Source organism: Dipodomys spectabilis, unplaced genomic scaffold (genome assembly GCF_019054845.1).
Source record: "Dipodomys spectabilis isolate Male_0828 unplaced genomic scaffold, ASM1905484v1 ptg000095l, whole genome shotgun sequence".
NCBI classification, from domain to species: domain Eukaryota; kingdom Metazoa; phylum Chordata; class Mammalia; order Rodentia; family Heteromyidae; genus Dipodomys; species Dipodomys spectabilis.
The window spans coordinates 12212494-12230433 of NW_024870772.1; the positions used below are offsets into that span (position 1 = coordinate 12212494).

Sequence of the window (17940 nt, forward strand, 5' to 3'; positions counted from 1 at the left end):
GGACAGAACCCAGGCCCAAAGTTTAGGACCCACGACTGGCAAAAAAATAAATAAGGGGTTGGGAAAGTGGCTCAGTGGTAGAGCGTTTGCCTTGCGTGCATGAGGCCTTGGGTTCGATTCCTCAGCACCACATAAGCAAAAAGAAAAAAAGCCGGAAGTGGCGCTGTGGCTCAAGTGGTAGAGCGCTAGCCTTGAGCTGAAGAACTGAGGGACAGCGCCCAGGCCCAGAGTTCAAGCCCACAACCGGACCCAAAAAAAAAAAAATTATAAAAAGAAATGATCAGGGGCTGGGAATGTGGCTCAGTGGTAGAGCGCTTGCCTTGCATGCATGAGGCCCTGGGTTGGATTCCTCAGCAACACATAAGCAAAAAGAAAAAAGCCGGAAGTGGCGCTGTGGCTCAAGTGGTAGAGCACTAGCCTTGACTGAAGAGCTGAGGTAAAGTGCCCAGGCCCAGAGTTCAGGCCCCAAAACCGGACCCAAAAAAAAAAAAAAAAAGAAATGATCAGTAAGTGACAAAGAACTAAATTTCTGCAGTATTAGGGTAGATAATGCAGAGAGAATTGTAATAGCGAATTTCAAGACTAAGGAATGCTATCCAATGTAGCAAAGAGGTTACTAAGGAAAGGCCTGAAAGTTACATCTCAGCTGGAAAGTGATTAGTATTCGGCCAGTGTTTGAGTAAATGAACATATATATGAATAGATGAGTGAATATATATACATATATTCATTCCAGAAAAGCTAGACACAAAGTATTTTCTAAAACAGGAAACTGATCTTGGAGGAAAAAAAAGTCTCATTTAATAATTTTTTTAATTTTTTTATATATATTTTTATTGTAAAAGTTTTCCCATTTGCCTATGATTGGTTATATTTGTTAAATGAACACGTTTGTATGTCATCACAATGTTAGTTTTAACTTAAATATGCCAAAATGCTTAAGATACAAAAGTTCCAATAAAATAGTAATATAATTTCTATAATCAGAAGAATATTTACAATGTAAATTGTGTAATGGATATCAGTCAATAGAAATCTCTACATGATTAAACTAGTAATTCTGGAAGTTTGAGGACACACCCCAAAAAAGGAGCAATATGAATGCGCATAGCAATAAGCACTGAAAACTGCATTTTGTTATTATGCTAGACTTCATCAACATATGGTAAATGGACATGAATTTACTGTCATCAGAATATCAATTTCTAATGATCAGTCTATTGCTGTCAAATAAAGTTAAATTAAATATGATTGGCTACTAAATACATCTTGTTATTTAAATACAAACTATATTTTGTTCAGGATTAGTATGTTTTAACAGGCTTTCCAACCTCATACTCTTTTCCCTATCCTTAAAAAGTACTGATTTATACAAAGCAAGACCATCTGAGGCGTAGGTATTCCACATACATCCAAAAGTTGTATTGATGTTATAGTAATGCTCAAATGAAGGGAATAAAGGATTTCTGTTTGCCCCATATAATAATGGAACAGGGTCTATGAAAATCAGTAGACCATTTCAAAGATACCTGATAATTCATATTGTACGAATTGGACAAGTGCATACTGTAAGTGCTAGCATATTCCTGTCCATTCATAGTAGTCATTAAAAATAAGTTTAAGAACCCACAGGAAGGATGAGGTAAAGGCAGAAGGTGACACAGGAATGAAAATGATTGAAGTAATTCATACCTATGATAACAGTAAAGAGAAGACTGCTCAGAAGCCAAACATGATAGCTCATGCTTATAATCCCACAAACCCCAAAGGATCCTGTTTTGAGAATAGCCAGGGCAAAAAGTTAGTAAGACCCCATGTCAATCAGTAAGCCTGTGGTAACAGCTACAAGGGAAGCCACAAATAAGTATAAAGATCATGGTTCAAGGCTGGCACAAACAAAAAATGAGATCCTATCTGAAAAATAATCTAAAGCAAAAAAAATTTCTAAAGGCTGGAGCTATGCTCCAAGAGGTAGAGCATTTGCCTACCACATACATGGTGCAAGACCCTGAGCACATATGATAAAAATGATCATTGTTTCCTTAAAAAAAAAAAAGGAATGGAGGGGAATAAGAATATTAATATAAAAGGTAACTTTGATCAAAGTTATTATATACATGTATAATACATAGATAGAATATCACAAAAAAAACCTATGCAGTTAATATATGCTAATAAAGAAGAACAAGGATTGTGGTTGCTTTGGCAAGTTATATTTTACAAATACTGGAGTAAGTAGCATGTTGCACTTATGTTTTCTAATCATGGACTAAAATGCCTATGCCACTAGTCACAGCAAAGACTAACACACTTTTCTCTAAAAGACTAGAGTAAAAATCATAGTCTTTGTGAGCCTTATGATTTCAGTCACAACTGATCAACTCTACTCTGAAGGATAAAAACAGCTATAGACAATAAGTATGAATACTTCAGACTGCATTATATTAAAACTTCATTTACAAAAACAGGCAGCAGGCCACGTTAGGCCCACAGGCCACAAGTTGCTAAGTCCTTATTGAGGGTACACTGCCAAATCAATCTCTCCTCATAAACTAACTCAAAAGAAATAAATTAATGAAAATAAATTAATTATTTTAAAAAGTCTCAAAAATAGGGCTGGAAAGGTAGCTCAGTGGTAGAGCGCTTGCCTTGCATGCATGAGGCCCTGGGTTAGATTCCTCAGCACCACATAAGCAAAAAGAAAAAAGCCGGAAGTGGAGCTGTGGCTCAAGTGGTAGAGTACAAGCCTTGAGCTGAAGAGCTGAGGGACAGCACTCAGGCCCAGAGTTCAGGCCCCACAACCGGACCCAAAAAAAAATTTTAAAAAAAGTCTCAAAAATGAATTCTTTAAAAACGTAATGCCGATAAGGGCAAACATGGGGCCTATGTTTCTTTGGGCCTGGCTTACTTTACTTAATGTAATTTTTTATAAATCTTTCCATTTCTTAACAAATGGGGCAATGTCATTCTTTCTAATGGAGGCATAGAATTCAATTGTGTATATATATATATATACATACCACATTTTCTCTTTTTTTTTTTTATTGTGAAAATACTGTACAAAGGGGTTACAATTACATGGGCAAGATAGTGAGCACATTTCTTATCAAGCATCGTAGCCTCCTCCTTTGTTCACCCTTCCCATCCCTTCCCAGCTTCCCCCCACCTCCCCACCCAATCCTCCCCCCCCCCACCACCACCAAAGTTGTAAAGTTCGTTTTCGACATGACAACTTGTACTTATTGTTGCAACAGATCCACCTGTATCCTTATTTAAACGACTTGTTTTTTCCCCTTCCCCTCCACAAATTATACCAACATCAAATACAGTGAAAGCAGGGGTTATACTGTGGGGGAGGGACATACAAAGCAACAAAGAAATCATCTTATAATTGCATTAGAAACAAATGCATGAAAGAAAAAAACATTTAAATGCATATCTTAGGGTTCATTTTCCTAACATCACCTTATCTGACCTTTTCTGCTTGACTCATACATATACTAGATACTGCAAATAAGGGAAACCATGGGACCTATGTTTCTTTGGGCTTGGCTTACTTCACTTAATATAATTTTTTCCAAGTCTTTCCATTTCCTAACAAATGGGGCAATGTCATTCTTTCTAATGGAGGCATAGAATTCCGTTGTGTAGATATACCACATTTTCTTGATCCATTCATCTACTGAGGGGCATCTGGATTGGTTCCATATCTTAGCTATGGTAAATAATGCGATAAACATAGGTGTGCTGCTTTAGTGTGGCCTTGTTTGTCATCATTTGGGTAAATGCCTAAAAGTGGGATTGCTGGGTCATAGGAGAGCTCTATGTGGAATCTTTTCTGGAACCTCCATATTGCTATATGTCTAGGACAAGCAGAAGAGGTACGACCATATAACCTGATGCTAAGCAAAATGAACCCCAAGATAGGGACACTAGAGATTTTTATTTTCTTGTTGCTCCTTTTAATGTACTTATACTGTACTATGTGATTTTTTTTGTTTGTTTCTTTGTTCTTCCCCCATAGTATAAGCCCTGTTGTTGTCACTGTGTTTGATTCTGGTGTCCTACATCTTTAATATACATTTTTCTAATTTGGGGCGGGGAAGGGAAATAACAAATGCTGCAATAAGGATACAGGTTGACCCATTGTAACAATGAGATGTACAAGACACTATATTGACAACGAACTTTACAACTTTGCGAGGGGATGGGGGTAGGGGAAAACACAAAAGAGGGGATAACAATGCTGGATTTGAAATAGACCCATTATCTTGCTCATATAACTATAACCCCTCTGTACAGTATCTTTACAGTAAAAAATATATATTGAAAAAATTTAAAAACAAACAAAAAAATAAAAACATAATGTCCTGTGAACTTTATACTGTATAAATGGTTCCACATATTTAATTTTTGAACGCATCCCATTACTCCTTAGAGAAATGCTTATTTACAAATAATAAGACTGTAACATTACAGTGACAATGGGAAATTATCTGCCTTCAGCTACTGAGACTTATTAAATTCATGCCCATAGTAAGCCTGAATAATACTTTAAGATAATTTAATTCTTAATTAAAAACAAAAATTGATTCAATTATTGAACTTCAAAAGGTTGCACAAGGTTATAATTTAACATGTTTATCTAGGCGTCCAGTGCTTTTTGATCAGTTTCCCTTCTATCGTTCTCCATGTTCCCATCTCTTCAAGCCCATTTCTAAGTGGCATTCTCACAATGCTGACTTCATGTTCACTGATTCATTCATGTGTAATCGTTATTTAGGCCAAAAAGAAAAAAAATACAACAAAAAAAAAAGTCTGGGGAAGGAAGGTACTACATGTAGGAGAGTATGAGGCATACTAGAACTGCAACAAGACAGTTGTATATTACAAAGATTCAATCAAACCTAGCCTATTTCTTACTCTGAAAACAAAGATCTTATAGCCATACACTTTTTACATATACTTTTTGTTTAAAGCATTATCAGTTCAGTTTACACATAAAGCTACCATGATAAAGTAAAAAATTTTAAAGAATTACCAACATTTCAATTTTATTTGCCAACAAAACATGTTATTAGTTCAAACCATGTCAAGCAGTTAGCCAATATAATGGCACAAAGTTTCATAATACCAATTTCAAATAATTCATAACTAAAATTTAAGAAACCTTATGAAATACCATACATAAAAAGGCATTATCTCAAAACAACCTATTTGCTATGTCCAAATTAGGTAATGACAATATGATTAAATCAGTAAGAAGTAATGTCCTTTCATAAGCAAATAAAATATTTGCTACTTATTGTGAAATGTCATATAATATAGGAAAAAGATTTTTGCAAAATGAGTCATTTGCAACCAGTAAGTTCCTCACCAACAACACCAACAGTATATATTTTTTTTTCGGAGGGGGGAGGGGATGATCCTGGATCTTGAACGCAGGGCCAGGCACTATCCGTGAGCTTCTCTTGCTCTACCACTTGAGCCACAGCGTGACTTCTAGCATTTTCTGTTTATATGGTACTAAAGAATCTAACCCAGGTCTTCATATGTGCTAGGCAAGCACTCTAATGGGAAGCCAAGTTCCTAGCCCCAAAAAAATATTTTTCTAAGTCGAATATTAAATATTTAAAAGGTCAACTCAAGAGTATCAGTAAGTAAAACATTCAAAGTGTGCCCAGGTAGAACAGAACCACTCCAGGTGTGGCCAAGAAGGTAAACCTTTAGAAATTTTGGGTAGCATGACATTGTCACAAGGATTTACTAGTTTTCAAGTGTATTGACCTGTGACCAACTGTAAAATTTTAAAACTGGAAGATATGTTTGAAAGTCACCCAGGCAGACCACAGTTCTCAAAATCACTTCCAACTGGATAAAAGACTAAATTTCTTCAAAGCCAAGAACATGATGTATGACATCTTCCCCATCAGCAAATTAATTCTGCTGAGGAAGTAGCTAAAGCAGTAGTCTGTCTAGCAAGCATGATACCCTGAGGTCAAACCCAAGTACCACAATGAAGAATTTAAAAAAAAGCAAGCTTCATGGCTCTGTCCTCTTTTCTGTGAGGTAACACTAAGCTGTGAGTACTCTGCTGTGACTGAGAAGCCACAAATCACTGAGGCAATCCTGTTCAAGACTGCAATTCCTCAGCTGTAACAAGCTACCACCAGCTGATATCAATGCTACTCCTGGTCCTTGGGTTCACACTAGTAAGTAGCCAGGGATGAGTAAACAATGAAACAATAAGACACAAAGAATCTAGCTTTCTATACAGCACAGAGCTGAACTGTCCCAACACTCTGGATTGTTTTGTGACTGAGAAAAGAGAGTATGTTATTTGGGCCTCTATTGTTGGCCTCTGCCTAGTTTTCAATACAGGACATCTTTATAAAATAACAGATTTAATACAGCCCAGTTTTGTAATTAATCTGTTTCTGTATTTTGACTTTTATAATGCCAGTAGAAAATTTATACTTATAAATATAAACCAGTAAGAACTTGAAGGCCTTGTGGAACTTTCATAATAAGGTAACTTAGGTATGCACACTATGATTTGTGGTATTTTTTTTTGCCCTTTCAGCTTTTTCTTTCTTTTTTATTGTGAGAATATCTTACAGAGGAGTTACAATTACATGAGCAAGGTAGCGAGTACATTTCTTAACAAGCATTGTTACCTCCTCTTTGTTTCCCCTTCCCATCCATTCCCATCCTGCCTCCCCACCACCACCAAAGTTGTAAAGTTCATTTTTCGACATAATGACTTGTACATCTCATTGTTGCAATGGGTCCACCTGTATCCCTAGTTAAACGATTTGTTTTTGCCCTTCCCCTCCACAAATTATACCAACATCAAATACAGTGAAAACAGGGGTTATACCGTAGGAGAGGGACATACAAAGCAACATAGAAATCATCGTATAAATATGTTAGAAACAATTGCATGAAAGAAAAAAAAACATTAAATACTTACCTTGGGTTTCATTCCCCTAACATCAACTTATCTGACCTTTTCTACTTGACTCAGACATATACTAGTTATTGCAAATAAGGGAAACCATGGGACCTATGTTTCTTTGGGCCTGGCTTACTTCACTTAATATAATTTTTTCCAAGTCTTTCCATTTCCTAACAAATGGGGCAATGTCATTCTTTCTGATGGAGGCATAGAATTCTATTTTGTGTGTGTGTGTGTGTGTGTGTATATATATATATGTATATATATATATACACCACATTTTCTTGATCCATTCATCTACTGAGGGGCATCTGGGTTAGTTCCACATCTTAGCTATGGTAAATAAGGCTGCAATAAACATAGTTGTGCTGGTAGCTTTAGTATGGTCTTGTTTGTGATCATTTGGGTAAATGCCCAAAAGTGGGATTGCTGGGTCATAGGGGAGCTCTATATGGAGTCTTCTGAGGAACCTCCATACTGCTTTCCAAAGTGGTTGAACAAGTTTACACTCCCACCAACAATGTAGTAAGGTTCCCTTCTATCTACACCCCCTCCAGCATCTGTTGTTATTAGAGTTCTTGATTGTAGCCATTCTAACTGGGGTGAGGTGGTATCTCAATGTTGTTTTGATTTGCATTTCTTTTATGGCTACGGAGGTTGAGCATTTCTTCATGTGTCTATTGGCCATCCTTCTTTCCTCTTCAGAGAAGTTTCTCTTTAAGTCTTTAGCCCACTTATTTATTGGGCAGTTGTTTCTTTGAAGATTTGTTGTTGGGGGATTTAATATGTTGAGTTCCAAGTATATTTTAGATATGAGACCCTTGTCCGTTATATGGCTAGTGAAGATCTTCTCCCAATCCGTGGGCTTTCTACTGCTCTTGCTAGCTATGTCCTTTGCCATGCAGAAGCTCTGCAATTTCATGCAATCCCATTTGTCCAACCTTTCTTTGATTTGTTGTGTTTCTGGGTCTCTATTAAGAAAATTTCAGCCTGTGCCAAGGAGACCTAAGGTTTCTCCTATTCCATCCTGTAATGTTTTCAGAGTGTCTGTTTTGAGTTCAAGGTCTTTGATCCATTTGGAGTTGATTCTGGTGCAGGGTGATATATAAGGATCTAGCTTTAGTTTTCTACAAGTAGTTAACCAATTTTGCTAGCACCATTTACTGAATAGGCTGTCTTTCTTCCATTCTATTTTTTTAGCTCCCTTATCAAAGATTAGATGCCTATAGGTCTTTAGGTTCATTTCTGGGCTTTCAATTCTATTCCATTGGTCCTGAGGTCTGTTTTTGTGCCAGTACCAAACTGTTTTGATTACTATGGCTTTGTAGTAGAGTTTGACATTTGGTATTGATATTCCTCCAGCACTTTGTGGTATTATTTTAAATATGTCCAATCTCATTACCTCAAACTTTTAAATGTAGTATATGATACTGTACTCTTTTTCATAATTCTAAATCCAGCTCTCAACTTAAACTCTCAATTTGTTAAGATATTATGTCTAATAATATTAAGGTGTCTTCCAATTGCTACAAAGCATAAAAGCTATGAAGTTTAATGAATCCAATTGCTGTGGATTTTAGCAAAAGAGCTAAAGATATTTACACAAAGCTCAATGGGGTTGTCACTTTGCAATGTAAACAGTGTGCAAACACAAACACAAACATTCAACTATCAGGGATGTTGGTATAGCCATCCTATTTTTAGTGTGCATACATGAAATTTTTCATTACATTCAATTTTTAATTATCAAAGAAAAGACAAACTGGGTGCTGATGGCTCATGCCTATAATCCTAGTTACTCCAGAGGCTGAGATCTGAGGATCACAGTTCAAAGCCAGCCAAGACAAGAAAGTCTGTGAGACTCGTATCTCCAAATAACCACCAGAAAACCAGAAGTGGTACTGTGGCTCAAGTGGTAGAGAACTAGCATTGAGCAAAAGACCTCAGGGACAGCATGCTCAGGGACAGTTCCCAGGCCTTGAATTCAAGCACCACAAACAACAAAAAAAGAAAAAAGAAAAAAAAAACTCAGTATGTGCTTATAAAGACAGCTGGTGAATATGTAATTAAATAAAATGGAAAACACAGTAAAAACAAAGCAGCAACCAAAATAGAGGAAAACACATACATCTTGCTCTTGCTCAACTTCAAAATGTAGTAACCATACATTCAGGTGGGGCCTGGGTACCCTACTACATCCATTCTCAAAAAACAAAATTGATAAAAGCAGTCAAACACAATCCTGGAGAAATCACATTTATTATGTATATGAATATGGGTTTTTTTTGGTTTTTCTCCCTCCAAAACATGTAGAAGCTTAATCCCAATTGTGAAGGAATAAAGTGTATAGAAACAATATGACTATGATAATTTAGTGTGAATTAAAGTTAGCAGGCTGGAAGACCACATGATTGAATATTTTATAAGAAGGAAGAGGGGAAAAGAAGAAGAAGAAGAAGAAGAAGAAGAAGAAGAAGAAGATACACAAATGCTCCTTGCCATGCAATCAATTCCCTGCACCACTTCGGAATTCTACCACCAGCAAGGCCATCATCAGATGCAGATTCTCACACTTGGACATTGAGAACTATGAGGTAAAATAAATTTAAAACCTACCTACACTGTGATATTATATTATCAGTATCATGGAACATACTGAGGGAATTAACTAACAGCCTCAAGAAAAAGTCATAGCAAATCCTCTGGAGTTTCAGAAACCCCTATACGCCAACTTGGAATCTCAGTACACAAAAAAGGACATCTATACTTGACACTTTGAGGATGGGGCACTTCAGGGACACTGAGAAAGCCTATTTTGTCTGTTTTGTGTCCTAACCAGGAACCAGTTTGTAATTCACTGTTTAGAACCTAAAATTAACACTAACTAAGCAGTAACTTCAGGTAAAAAGCCCTAGTGGGCTGGGATCCCTATTGAAGCTTACCACACTGCCTAGATGCCTACTTCTGTTCTTCATGGAAGGCCTGAGCATGAAGTACAATCTCTTCGTCCAAACCCCTTTCTGACCAAGGACCCACACCTATAAGAAATTGTGAAATAATCAAAAACATCAAGTGTGTAAAGAAACAATTAGGACCTAGGAAAAGCTTCCGAAAAGTTTAAATAGTTTTCAAGAACATACTTTAAATTTTATCCCTAATACAAAAATACACTCAAGTGTGATCATTAAATATATTATCATTAAATATAGTTCACAGTAACTGAATACTATCAAGATAGAAAATACAATAAACTGAGAGCACTTTCCATTATAGGTTATTTCTTCATAAAACTGTTCAAATTTTACATCATTTCAGAAATACACTTTTCAAAAAAATAGAAATTTCATGTTCCTTGAGACAAATTGATAAATATACCAACAATAATGAAGATGATATTAACATTTATTTCATAATCATGTGTCTCTGGTGTGCCTCACACCCTACTACACATTATGAATACTACAAAAATGTGGGGAAAAAAAACTTGATCCTTCCCTTACAGAAGGTTACAAATCTATAAGGCATCAATCAAAATATTTTAACTCATTAGAAAAGCCAAATATTTATTTTTCTGGAACTAAAAATAGAATATATGGCAAAAAATTCCATTACCTTTATTACAACTTTATTGTAACTTAACTTTATTGACTTTCTGCACACAAGAACATATCTATGTTCCTTTTTCCCCTCTCAAAACAAAGCTGAACTGAGTCAATTCCAGATCCATTATAAAACACTGGCCTAATTTATCAATATTCAGTAGTGTTTCCTATTAGGTATTTCACAGAACTCCCTTTATCATGTTCAAATGGGAGTTGGAGTAGGAACTGTCTCCCATCCTTTAAGGCTGACAAAATCCTTTGGTACATGTTGAGGCAGACACATATGCTTCTCATTGGCTATCAGTGGCCAACTAATAATTTTTAAGGGGTACCACTCTTGGTACCCCTTAAAAACTTAATAAAATGAAAATGTTTATTCTTAACCTCTTCCCTCAGTATGCATAACAGATTGTACTCTGAAAGGTTACAGCTAATTTTTTAATATTATATTTAGAGGTATATTATATTGGAGGGGAGGGATTTGCAGGAATTTTTTTTAAATCTTCAGGTATCTAAATTTATAATTTTTCAAAATCACTGTGCCTCTTAGTACCAACTCAAGAAACTAATAATGATTTAACCACATAATCTTGGAACTCATAAAGATACGCCCATTTTCTCTCCTTATAAAAGCCAATAGTTTTATAATGCACTTTTTTTCCCCTTCTCTGCCAGCTCCTGAAAGGCTACTTATGTTCTCTAAAATACTGAAATTTCTCAGTACTGGAAACTAGCCTTTGAAACAAAGCTCAGTCCATGGATCATTAATAATTCAAGCCAGATATGTAGACTCTAAGTTTTCAACTAACCTCATTTTAAAAAAGGGAAGTCGGGCGCCGGTGGCTCAAGCCTGTAATCCTAGCTACTCAGGAGGCTGAGATCTGAGGATCACAGTTCAAAGCTAGCCGGGCAGGAAAGTCCATGAGACTCTCATCTCTAATAAACCACTAGAAAACCAGAAATGTTGCTGTGGCTCAAGCAGTAGAGTGTTCACCTTAAACTGAAGAGCACAGGGATAGCGACAAAACCCAGAGTTCAAGCCCCAGGACCGACCAAAAAAAAAAAAGAGAGAGAGATGCAATAAACTAAATAATGTTTTAACACAACACATTGAAAATATTATTTCAATACATAATCAATTTAAAAGCTAAGGTCCTTACATGCATTCAGATTTTTGTCCTAAGTCTTCCAAACCCAACATACATTTTCCATTTACAGCACATCTGAATTACAACCACATGTATTTTAAGTGTTTGGTACTCAAATGTGGATATATGGTGTAGATCAGGAATGTTCCTCCAAAGGCTCTTGTGTTGAAGGCTTGGTACCCAATGCAGCTGTGTTCAGAGAGGGACTATTGGAAGTGACTGGATTATAAAGGCTCTGACTTAATCAATGGACAGAACCATATATGAATCATAACTGGACAGGAGGTGATAGGAACTGTAGGTTGTGGGGCCTACCTGAAAGAAGTAAGTCACTGGGGCTGTGCCCTAGCAGTACTCTGTCTGTCTGTCTGTCTGTCTGTCTGTGTGTGTGTGTGTGTGTGTGTGTGTGTGTGTGTGTGTGTGTGTGTCCCCTCTCCCGACTCTCTCCCTCACTCTGCCTCTTTCCCTCACTCCCTCTCCCCCCTCTTTGTTTTCCCTTCCCCTCTCTTCCCTCCTCCCTTTCCAGCCACAGGAAAGTTAGCAGGTTGGCTCCACTATGACCTCTGCCATCATATTCTGCCGCAGAACAGGCCCAGAAGCAACTGAGCCAACTGACATGAACTGAAATCTCTGAAACCATGTGTCAAAATGAACCCTGGTTGTTCAATTTGTTTTTCTTGGGCATTTTGCCACATTAATAGAAAGCTGACCAATACAGTGGCTAATTCCTACCATACTGAGCAGTACAGCTTTACATGATCTGATCCATGCCTTCGTTCAATAACCAGTTACCTTCAAAATTTTGATCTTGTATTTTCTTATGATTTCTTTTATTTCATAATGCCTGATATTTTAGATGTCTGAATGGAAAATCATACATATCAAATAATACCCAACTATGATTCTGGCCTAAACCCCCAAAATGTGAACATTTTCTAAATGTTCCCTACCTAAGTGAATTGTAATTATTTTAGGTATACAACTCTGAAAAGCAGACATGCACTTCCTGACACTTCCTTTGTCACTCCTAACACCTAACCCATGAAAGTTCTGTCCATTTTCCTAATTTCTTTCAAATCAATGTACTACTCTCTATTGCAACCATCACCACCATTTTCTTCAGTCCAAGAATATTTCAAAATTTAACTTTGATGTCATTCTACCTTGGCCTCATATTCCCTGAGTAAAACTCTTCAACTGCTGTCTATTAACACAACTTTACACAGTGTAAAAGATCCAAGCAACAAGACTTACTCCTAAGTACATCCCTGCCATATCTCACTACACTGACCTTCTCTGCTGCCCCACAGCCACCATGATCCTTCAGATCTTTATAATCACCATGCTCCCTACTGCCCTGGTACCTTTGCAGGTGCTACTCTCTAATTTAGTCTATTTAATTTCCACTCATCCTCTAGCGCTCAACGGGACATTCTTTGATCCACATGAGGAGGCCAAATTTCCCTTCCTAAGTGCACATGGAACAATGTCTTTTCTCCTACTGTATTTTAAAGATGAAAAATGTTTAAATATGTAATAACTTTCTCTCCTTAAGACTACATCTGATTACACCAAACAAAATGTCTGCAAGAACGTAATGATCAGTGTGTGCTAATAAGAGTATTGATGAACTTGCCTTGTTTTCATCCCTAGACAAATACCAGACACAATACTAAGATACATACAACAAATGTTGCTTTTACCATATTAGTTCTAAAGAAGGCTTTTCAGACTTCCCAAGTCTGAATTAATTGCTCAAATATGTTTTAACATCAACCTTACATGAAAAAGATCAGCATATAACATGTTTACATTTGTCCTCTCTTGCATCATTATAGCCTCAAAATAAAAAGTACCTTGCATAAAGGAAACATAAGCATTTACTAGGCATATTTTGTTCACAGCTTATTGTACAGAATTATACAAATTTCTCTATTGACTTTATAAAGGTATCTCCCTTTAGTAATATTACTGTACTGAAATGGGGGGAGGGAGTAGCTAGCTAGTTGTCTCTAAAGGCTATAAAACTGTAATACATGCAAGAAGTGAAGAGAAATAGAAAGAGAATAAGACTCATACAAGAATGAAATCCATAGAGGTAAGGTACAGGTTAGGTACACACTGGCATTCAGCCCTGGAGCATAATGCAATTCTTTTCTGCTCTTTATCTGTGATTTGACATTCTTCTTAATACTTTACATTATCACTCACACATTTCTTGCCATACTCTCTCCACTCTTCTTTGTTGTTCTACAGTTTCTCAAGTTTCTCTCAAAAGTTATGCTAAAATTTTGGCACTGTTGGGAGCACAATCTACTTCTAAAAATTACTTTGAAGTGTTCTTCAGCGACTTCGAGATGCTTCCTTTCATAAAAGGAGAATTTTTAGATTGATGGTACATAACTAACATAAGTCAAAATGCCACTATTATTCTTTTGTCAAAAGCAGAAAACATAAGCTAAAATAAATTGATGTCGTACTATTTTTATGGTTCTTGAAACATTACCATGCAATTTTTAGATGATTTAGCAAATGCTGCTATGTAAAAGAAGAAAATTATTTCAACATGCTGAGGTAGCAAGTTTCTTTTTATAACTTCTGAATGCTTGAAGTAGTCAAGTCTACAGGCAATTGGAACTAGATTTATAGTTCACACACACAAAAATCACTGCAAATTGCAACCTAAAATCTGAAAAGTTTAACAATATTCCCAAACACTTTTAGGAGTTTACAGTGTCAGTGGAAGCAATAAGAAAATATATAATAGGTTTTAAGGATATAAAGCCAACATGTCAAATTACATGTGAACATTTTAATTTTTCAAACAATATAATCCTAGAAGACCATTACAAATGTTCACTGAAGAAAAAGAAAATATTTCAAAAAAGGGAAAAAATCCAATATATATCCCTTAAATAATTAATAAAAGTACTTGGTTTCTTCTAGCTTTGTTCAACATCTAGAAGATATTATAATGGTTCCGGTCCTTTCCAAGAGTATTTATGTCAAACTGCTAATGAAAAGGTATTTCATAATTCTGGATTTTTTAATCTCATATTTATATACAAAGTCATATCCATATATACACAGATATATTATCTAAAGTAGGCTATATGCTGAGAAGGATTCTCAGTTTTGTTAGTACTAGGAAGCAAGAATATATATTGTGGGGCAATGAGGTCAAGGGAAGGAAGGCAGACAAATGCAGAGAGGAAGTGGGACCTCTCACAAGGGTGAACTCTACAGGAAATAACCAGCAAAGAGTGGGGAAGGAGACATAGGTCAAGTGGTACAGCACCAGTCTAGAAAGCAAGCTGATCAGGTATGAGGCCTGGAGTTCAAACCAGTATAGCTTTTAGAAAAGAAAAAGGACCAAGATACTATATCCACATTATTTAAATTATCACCACTGTACTGCAGAATTCCTTGAAATGCTTGACTTCAAATAGTTTGGGTACTATATGGACCATTCAGGAGAAGAAGAAAAAACAGATACAGGGTGAGGGACAGACTACCAGGGTGGCTACTACTAAATTTATATCTTAAAATACAGGTTTCTGTAGGGACAACGGAGCACCAGAGACTTAAGAAGGGGGGAAAAATAACAACTTTCCAAACCTTTGAGATTCTGTATTTAAACTACCATAAAGAAGCAGAAGATTGATGGAGAAAAGAATTCCTGCAAACACTTAAAACTTGCCATAAAAAGTGGCAAGGCTATGATGTAACATCACTGGAGAGTTAGAACAATCTAACAAAGAGAGGAGAACTCTGACTGGCAGGTACATTCCAAGATCATCTATACCTTAACTTTACTGAGAACCTACAAAATAGTATACGCCCCCTTAGCATTACAGATACATAGAAAACTAGCTGGTTCCCCGCTCTCAAGGAGCTTTAGAGTCCAAAGCAGCCAAATTTAGTATAGAATTTGGATCCAAAAAAGACTAACGTTTCCAGGGTAAGTGGGGTTACAAATAAAATTTACAAATAAAATAAATTTACAAATAAAATCATATTGATCTAAAGCACTGAGGTCAGTCTAATGAATAGGGAAGAATTCAAGTAGAAGGGTGGTCCGAGATCTTTCAAGATAGCCTGGGAGGTAAACAGAAACTCTGGTAAAAAGAACAAAACTAAAACTCAGTGAGGTGCAATTGATACAACTTGTAGCAATGGTGTTCTAAAGGAGGAGGAGAAGGAGGGGACAGAACTGGTGGTAATAAAGTTTAAAAGCACTTAGTCTCAAACACCACCACTTCTCAGCTACATCCCTAGGAGGGAAGTTAATAATCCTTCGCACACATAGGATAATAAAAGTGCCTGTAAAACAACATCTCCAAAACCCAGGTGTAAGTCCTTCGCTTTGCTGATTGGAAACGTTCTTCCCAAAATCAAATGCACCTCTTTGAGGCACGAGTGCCTCCCTCTGGAAGGTTACCTTCCTTTTGGGTCATCTTAACTCTACATCCTCCTACTGTACCCGAAACAATACACTTTCTGACGGTGCCCAAAGCCTTTTTTCCCCCTCTTCATCATCTTCCAAAGCCCACTTCTCTAGGAAATTAACTCTCCCCCAGCACGGTACAGTTCACAAATCCCCTCCCTCCCTCCCTCTCTCCCTCCTTCCTCCCCTCCCTCCCTCCCCCCCACTTCCCCTTCCGCCTGTTCTTTCCTTGCTGTCTGTTCCTACTCTCCAAGGCGGTAATTTCTGAAAGCCAGGGCAAATCTTTTCACTCCCTTTTTAAAACCTATCCATAAGTCCAACTGTCCCTATGTCCAACCGGGGGGGACGATCGTTTTGCTGAATTAAACTGGGTGTTTACAACAGTAATGGCCGCAGCAGATCCAGAAACTGTTTCATTTCGCGTTTTCTTTCATTGCTTTCAGACTTTAAAGCTTTAACATAAAGTCTTTTTTTAAAAAATCAGAACGCCATTCTTCCAAGAAAAGTTGCACGGGGCAACGCTCCCATCCCACCCCCGACACACACACACACATTCACACACACACTCACACACACGCACGCACAAGTTGACAACGAGGCCATTTTCAGCTTCAGGAGTTGAGGCGTGCGGCGGAGGGCGGCTTCGCTCCGGTGCGCGCCCTCCTCGGTACCGAGGAGACCCGGGCGGCCCCCGCGGCGGCGGCGCGGGCCGGGCTCCGCTCTGCCTTCAACTTCCCGCCGGCCCCGCCGGCAGTGGCCGCCCCGCACCGCAGCCCTCGGTGCTCCAGTCCCACAGTCTCCTCCGGTCCCACAAGTCAGCGACACCCCAGGGGCTGCTGCGCGGCACGGAAGAGCCTGGCCCGGTTCTCCCGGGCGGCGCGGCTCGGGCCTTGGCGGCAACCCGCCTCTACAAAGCCCTTCCCCGCGGTCCCGATCTACTCCACTCGCCGGGCCCGCCGCCCGCCGCCTGGGCCCAGGCCGCAGCCGCCGCCCCGAAGGGAACCGGGAGGACTCGCTGGGGCTCCGCGTGGCGCCGGGGGCGGAGCCGGCCCCGGAGGGCCCAAAGGCCTGGGGGCGGTAGGCGGCCTCCGCCTACCCCGACACGCACCCCACCACCCCAAGCCCCGACCCTCCCAGGGGCCCCGACCCGCGCCCGCGGCCCGGCCGCCGGCGGGACTCACCACTTACCAACCCGCCTGGGACAACGCCGCGCCGGGGGCCTCGGCCATGGTTAGCTGCTTAGGCCGGGGGGTGCCAGAGGGAGGTGGGGGGGCTGGAGTGAGGGTGGGGGGAGGCCTCCTAGTTGAGATTTATTTTTTTAAAAAAAAAGAAAAAAAGAAAGAAAAGAAAGAAAAAAGAAGAAAAAAAAAAAACTCCTCTGGTCGGCTCTACAACTGGGCATGCTCCGTGCGGCGGGCGCTTCCGCGTGCGGGTTCCGCTCGCCGCGTTTTCCGAGCGGCCGCAGGGGCCGGCCTGGTGTGGGCTGGGAGGGCTGCGGGGCGCCCCGGAGAGCGGGGCCGGGAGACGCGGTCCGGGATTGGAGTCGGAGACGGTTTACTACACCCGGACTGCGCAGACTTTAGCCTTCCCACCGGAGGCTTCCTGGTGTTCTTGGGGCCACTTGTTTCAGAGTTGCACACCTGGGGAAACTAGTTGGAGAGGTTCTTTGTAGAAAGTCAGGTCCGCGCTTCCGGTCACCCGGAGAGGGCCGGGGAGCGCTAGAGTTACAAGGGGAGGAGGCTCGGGTCGGCGCTAACCAGGTCACGTTGGGTGCAGGACGACTCA

General features: G+C 39.0%; 1 protein-coding gene across 4 annotated transcripts in view; it reads right to left on the reverse strand.

Annotated features, from left to right (window-relative positions):
• Positions 1–17427, reverse strand: part of Tdrd3 (tudor domain containing 3) — a 108399-nt gene extending 90972 nt beyond the window's left edge. For all 4 annotated transcript variants that reach the window (XR_006148251.1, XM_042685542.1, XM_042685541.1 and 1 more), the window contains exon 1: positions 17344–17427. Coding sequence is in view for 3 of the 4 variants with exons in the window: in XM_042685542.1 (XP_042541476.1) it covers positions 17344–17384 (41 nt within the window). In the remaining variant the exon portion in view is untranslated. The remainder of the gene's footprint in view (positions 1–17343) is intronic.
• Positions 17428–17940: the final 513 nt, after the last annotated feature.